This window comes from Eleginops maclovinus, chromosome 4, assembly GCF_036324505.1.
Source record: "Eleginops maclovinus isolate JMC-PN-2008 ecotype Puerto Natales chromosome 4, JC_Emac_rtc_rv5, whole genome shotgun sequence".
NCBI lineage: Eukaryota > Metazoa > Chordata > Actinopteri > Perciformes > Eleginopidae > Eleginops > Eleginops maclovinus.
Window position 1 is genome coordinate 6,987,363 of NC_086352.1, and position 6,000 is coordinate 6,993,362.

At 40.5% G+C, this 6,000-nt stretch overlaps 1 protein-coding gene across 1 annotated transcript in view; it reads left to right on the forward strand.

Moving 5' to 3' along the window:
- ppfia1 (PTPRF interacting protein alpha 1) overlaps positions 1–3,389 on the forward strand; it is a 45,761-nt gene extending 42,372 nt beyond the window's left edge. The window contains 3 exon segments of the mRNA XM_063882570.1: positions 113–181; positions 349–517; positions 2,070–3,389. Coding sequence (XP_063738640.1) covers positions 113–181; positions 349–517; positions 2,070–2,131 — 300 coding nt within the window. The 3' untranslated portion in view covers positions 2,132–3,389.
- Positions 3,390–6,000: the final 2,611 nt, after the last annotated feature.

A 6,000-nucleotide genomic window follows, 5' to 3' on the forward strand; every position in this document is an offset into this window, starting at 1 on the left:
TTTATGTTTTATTTTAGATTTGGAGCTGACAAAAAAGTGCGACACCTAGTGGTAGATTTTGGTAAACCTGTTCGGTGTTCACTAACTGTCGGAGTGTTTCTCTCTCCTTTAGGCCAGAGCGACTCTGGAGCGTGAATACATCAGCCTGCTGTCCATCGGCACAGAGAGGAGAGTGGACGAGGTGACACACACACACACACACACACACACACACCAATATGGCTCATTGTATTTCTATCTTTTTTAGGGGAAAGAAAAAACATATAAATAAAAAAAGGAATGAATTAAAAAGTACTGAGTAACCGACCTCTCCTCTTGTTAACACACCTCCTCCTCTTCCTCTTCCAGGACGACGATAAGAACTTCCGGCGAGCTCCGTCATGGAGGAAGAAGTTCCGACCCAAAGACGTGAGGGGAATGTCGCTGGGGGCGTCCGACACGCTGCCCGCTAACTTCAGAGTGGCCGGCAGCAACACAGCGTCTCCCTCCATGCAGCCAAAGAGGAGCCAGATGGAAGGTAAGCCGAGTGCTGGAAGTGTGTGTGCGTGTGTGCGTGTGTGTGTGTGTGTGCGTGTGTGCGTGTGTGTGTGTGTGTGTGTGTGTGTGTGTGTGTGTGTGTGTGTGTGAGTGTGTGTGTGTGTGTGTGGAATAGAGTGGTGCAGTGAGGACGTATTTCTCAGTCCGTTAGCATCTCCCTCGTTCCCTCCACATCGGATTTTTGCTCTGTGGCAACACACGTACAACTTACAGGTTTTGTTCAGCAGGATCATCTCCACATACTAACACCACTTCATGGATTTTGAAGTAACAAGCTAAAGCTATAGAGCAGGGGTGTCCAAACTACGGCCCGGGGGCCAAATGCGGCCCGCAGGCCATTTGAAATTGCTTGTCTTGTATTGTACTTCTCAAATATATATGCTAAAATATATGAATGAGCCCAATTTCAAATAAATTTAGTCATTTAAAATGTAAAACATTGTCTAACAAATCTTAGTTGATAATAAAAAAAAGCCCCAAAAATGTATTTCTATAACAAGCTTGAAATGTAACCTTCATATTTACTCTTATTATCAGCAATCTGAGGCTTCTGTTTTAAGGAATGAGCTGCCAACGACATAAATGAACCCCTAAAGAGAGACGGGATGTAGGCAGTTTATTCTGAAAGCGTTTTCAAGTATCGCGCTTTATTCACCTACATTTGATTTGTTTTGCTAACTTATAACTTAACTTATGAGACAATATTCACCTCTAGAAGTGGCCCAGCTCTCTATATATTTTTGTATGCGGCCCTCGGTGAAAAAAGTTTGGACAACCCTGCCATAGAGGAACTACAGCACGGTCACGTGACTTCACGTAACCACCGCTAAGCTGAAGGCGGCTAATGTTGGGCGTGATGACGTTTAGTCGTCTCATTCAGACACTTGTTAGCAACCGCCGTTTTTAAATTCACCAGTGTTTGCTGACTTGTTTTATGTCGTACAACAAAAATGTCTGAAGCTTGAGTTAATCACACACCTTATTTCAAAGCACATTCAAAAAACTAGACGAGGGAACAGGAGAATGCTGACTCATTTTTGAAGTTTTAGGACTCATTCCTGCACCACTGTATATGCTCCGTCATTTCTGCTACTACTACTCATGTTTAAACTCCTCTGAAGGACCCAGATTATCCAAATCTCTGTCTTTAATTCTGCTCGTTGCTCTGCTGCTGTGCTCTTGGTTAACGATTCTGTGACTAACGGCATGTCTCTGCATGTGATTTTGCCAACATGGAAACAAAGGAAGTCAGTCTATACAGAGGCTGGACACTGCCACAGTCAGGACCTACTCTTGTTAACACACAACGGTAAGACCTCACACTCTTTGAGACAATAAACGCGCACACACACACACACACACACACCCAGTATGGCTCCTCTTCTTCTTCCCAGGCAGGAAGCAGCTTTCTCGTACTGTTCTGGGCTTTAATAACGCATGTTGTACGCCTCTCCTCTTTCTCTTTCCCTCTCCTTTCTTTCTCCGATCATCTCTCTCTTCCCCTTCTCAGTTTATCCTCATTATTTCTATAGGTAACCGCTGGTCCGAGGATGAAGGGGAGTTCCCCGCATACAAGACCCGGATGATGAACTGAAATGGACACTAAAAATGTTTTTCGTCACAGAGACTTACTCACCGATCTCAGTATCCCTAGAGGAGACGTTTTAGACATTTGTTATTCTATATTTATGTAAACCAATGGGACATTTAATTGATTTTAGAATTACTATGTAATCCTTTCTTTTTCCCTCTTTAATCAACCCACTTTTTAAACAATTGTACCCACTGTGCCCGTATTAAGCTCAGATGTAACTGAATGTGTCTGGAGTTTGTATATTTCTACCAACAGACGTTTTATCTAATCTTTTTATAATCCTGATCCTATTGACCAGATGTATGTTTTTTTTTTCCTCATTGATTTCTAATCAATTTATGCTTAAGTGACTTTGATATATGATAATTCATATCCGCTTTTTTTTTTTTTAGCTGTTGTCATTTTTGTAGCTTATCTCCTGTGTAAAAGCAGCTCTTTAGGATGTGTGGATATCCGAATAATGGCTGGAGTTTCACACACTTTGCTCGACACTGTGAGTCGCCCTTCGCCGTTTGAATAACTGCTGGCAAGCCGAGGCGACGGCGGCGACACATATCATGTGAAACACAGAGTATATTTTCCTTTATTTTCCATATCTGCAAAACCAAAATGAAACTCTTGAATTTTAAAAGCCATATAACCGTAGCGTTAAAAAAAACAAAAACAAGAGGGCTTCTATCGGATGCAACAGAATTCCAGGTTTTCTATAGTCGACTTTGCATGCAGAAACTACTCCACTTTACCCCACCCAGCGCGCCCCTTTAATAAACCCCCCCCACACCTCTGGAGGAACACACCAATGCAGAAGGACTTGGGTGGAAACTCTTTCGATGGACCAACTTCACTGAAGCCTCAGTCAAACCTTTTTTTTTTTTTAACACTTTGTACGAAGATTTCATATCAAGCCTTATTGTTTCTAAACTCCTCTTTCTGTCGTCTGTTCTTATTTATTATTACTCGCCCACATCGTGTTTCCTCAGTTTGAATGTCTCTCAACACAGGTTCCAACATTTGCTTGTTTTATTCGAGGCGAATGAGAGGAGCTGACGTTTTCTTACATGTAGTCAAAGCTTAAAGTAGTTTGTGATTTTAGTCGTTCATTCATGCACAATGCAAATCATGTTGCTGTTGTTTTGTTCCCGCTCTCCTCCCGTTGAATCTTCTGATCTTGTAACAATGATGTACAGTCTGAGTACTTATAAACTATTTTTATCACAATATTATTTATTGCTTACTTTCAATAAAATACTGAAACTCATTTTCCACTGCAGATAAAAAAGAGAAGACTAAAGCGTGTATTTTGAGACTCTCTTCCTGTCCTGCTGTTTTAGTTTTCTCATTAAGTCTTTGTTGAGTGTCCATAAAGAGGAGGGGGGCTGTTCTGCTCATTTTCAGGTAGATATTAGTAAGTTGTGCCTTTCCTGTGAGAGAAACTCCCTCTGGAGGGAATACAGGGATTTCAGCCTTTGCAGACCATTTACATGCACTAAAACCTGTACAACACACTACAGCAGGGGTGTCCAAACTACAGCCTGGGTAATTGTTTTTGTGACATTTTATCAAAATCAGGACACATTAAATAAGATTCACTAGAAAAAAGAAATATGGAAATGTCCAAAAAAAAGCTTTTGAACATTTAATTATTTTATAAAATTCTTGTTTCCTTATTTCAGATTTGAGTTTTTTGCCAGGTACATTTACACATACAAGGCATACAGTGGGGCAAAAAAGTATTTAGTCAGCCACCAATTGTGCAAGTTCTCCCATTTAAAAAGATGAGAGAGGCCTGTAATTTTTATCATATGTATACCTCAACTATTAGAGACAGAATGAGAAAAAAAAAATCCAGGAAATCACATTGTAGGATTTTTAATGAATTTATTTTCAAATGATTGTGGAAAATAAGTATTTGGTCAATAACAAAAGTTCATCTCAATACTTTGTTATATACCCTCTGTTGGCAATGACAGAGGTCAAAGGTTTTCTGTAAGTCTTCACAAGGTTTCCACACACTGTTGCTGGTATTTTGGCCCATTCCTCCATGCAGATCTCCTCTAAAGCAGTGATGTTTTGGGGCTGTCGCTGGGCAACACGGACTTTCAACTCCCTCCAAAGATTTTCTATGGGGTTGAGATCTGGAGACTGCTAGGCCACTCCAGGACCTTGAAATGCTTCTTACGAAGCCACTCCTTCGTTGCCCTGGCGGTGTGTTTGGGATCATGGTCATGCTGAAAGACCCAGCCACGCTTCATCTTCAGTGCCCTTGCTGATAGAAGGAGGTTTTCACTCAAAACCTCACGATACATGGCCCCATTCATTCTTTCCTTTACACGGATCAATCGGGCCTGGACATGTACTGGCTTAAGCAGGGGGGACACGTCTGGAACTGCAGGATTTGAGGCCCTGGCGGCGTAGTGTGTTACTGATGGTAGCCTCTGTTACTTTGGTCCCAGCTCTCTGCAGGTCATTCACTAGGTCCCCCCGTGTGGTCCTGGGATTTTTGCTCACCGTTCTTGTGATCATTTTGACCCCACGGGGTGAGAGCTTGCGTGGAGCCCCAGATCGAGGGAGATTAGCAGTGGTCTTGTATGTCTTCCATTTTCTAATAATTGCTCCCACAGTTGATTTCTTCACACCAAGCTGCTTACCTATTGCAGATTCAGTTTTCCCAGCCTGGTGCAGGTCTACAATTTTGTCTCAGGTCTCCTTTGACAGCTCTTTGGTCTTGGCCATAGTGGAGTTTGGAGTATGACTGTTTGAGGTTGTGGACAGGTGTCTTTTATACTGATAACGAGTTCAAAAAGGTGCCATTAATACAGGTAACGAGTGGAGGACAGAGGAGCCTCTTAAAGAAGAAGTTACAGGTCTGTGAGAGCCAGAAATCTTGCTTGTTTGTAGGTGACCAAATACTTATTTTACCGAGGAATTTATAATTAATTCATTAAAAATCCTACAATGTGATTTCCTGGATTGTTTCCCTCATTCTGTCTCTCATAGTTGAAGTGTACCTATGATGAAAATGACAGGCCTCTCTCATCTTTTTAAATGGGAGAACTTGCACAATTGGTGGCTGACTAAAACATTTTTTGCCCTACTGTATGTGTGTGTTTGGTGGTGCAAACATAGAAACATAAGAAAATAAAATGTAAGAGAATGTGAAAAATAAAATCATTACAGATTTAAAAACCTTTAGACATTAGAGAAGTATTTACACCAAATATAATATATCAGAATCTGAAATACTTTATTCTCCCGAAATTGGGAAATGTTTTTGTTACCGCAGCAAAATACAATACAATATGACGTGTAGCAAAACAATTTGAAATAAAAATAAGAAATATACAGACAGTAAAAAGTGCAATGTAATGGAATATTAAATGAAATACAAATTAATGTACAAAAACAATCAATACCTGACAAATGGTAGTGTATGTGGAGCACAAAAACGGCCTTATATGAAAATGTGTTAGCCTATTTGAGCATTTCTGAAAATTAAGTATTGGACTAAGGTACAAAAAAGTAGGATTATATATCTACAAGGCTAAAATTGTCATTGATGCAACAATATTATCACATTATCTAACAATATCATGAATATAATAAACAACGCAGAGGCCATTTTCTGCAATATTGCTATTTTTTATATTAAATATATATTTGTTCATAGTTTTTAACTAAACTTTGGACTCAATCAAAGTTTATTTATACAGCCCAGTATAACACATTTAACATTTGTCTCAGAATATGAATACGACCCCCTCTATCCTTCGACCCTCACATCAGACGTCCAAAGAAACCCCCCAGCTAACGGGGAAACGGAAGAAGCCTCTGGGAGAGCACCTGAGGAGGGATCCCTCTCCCAGGACTAA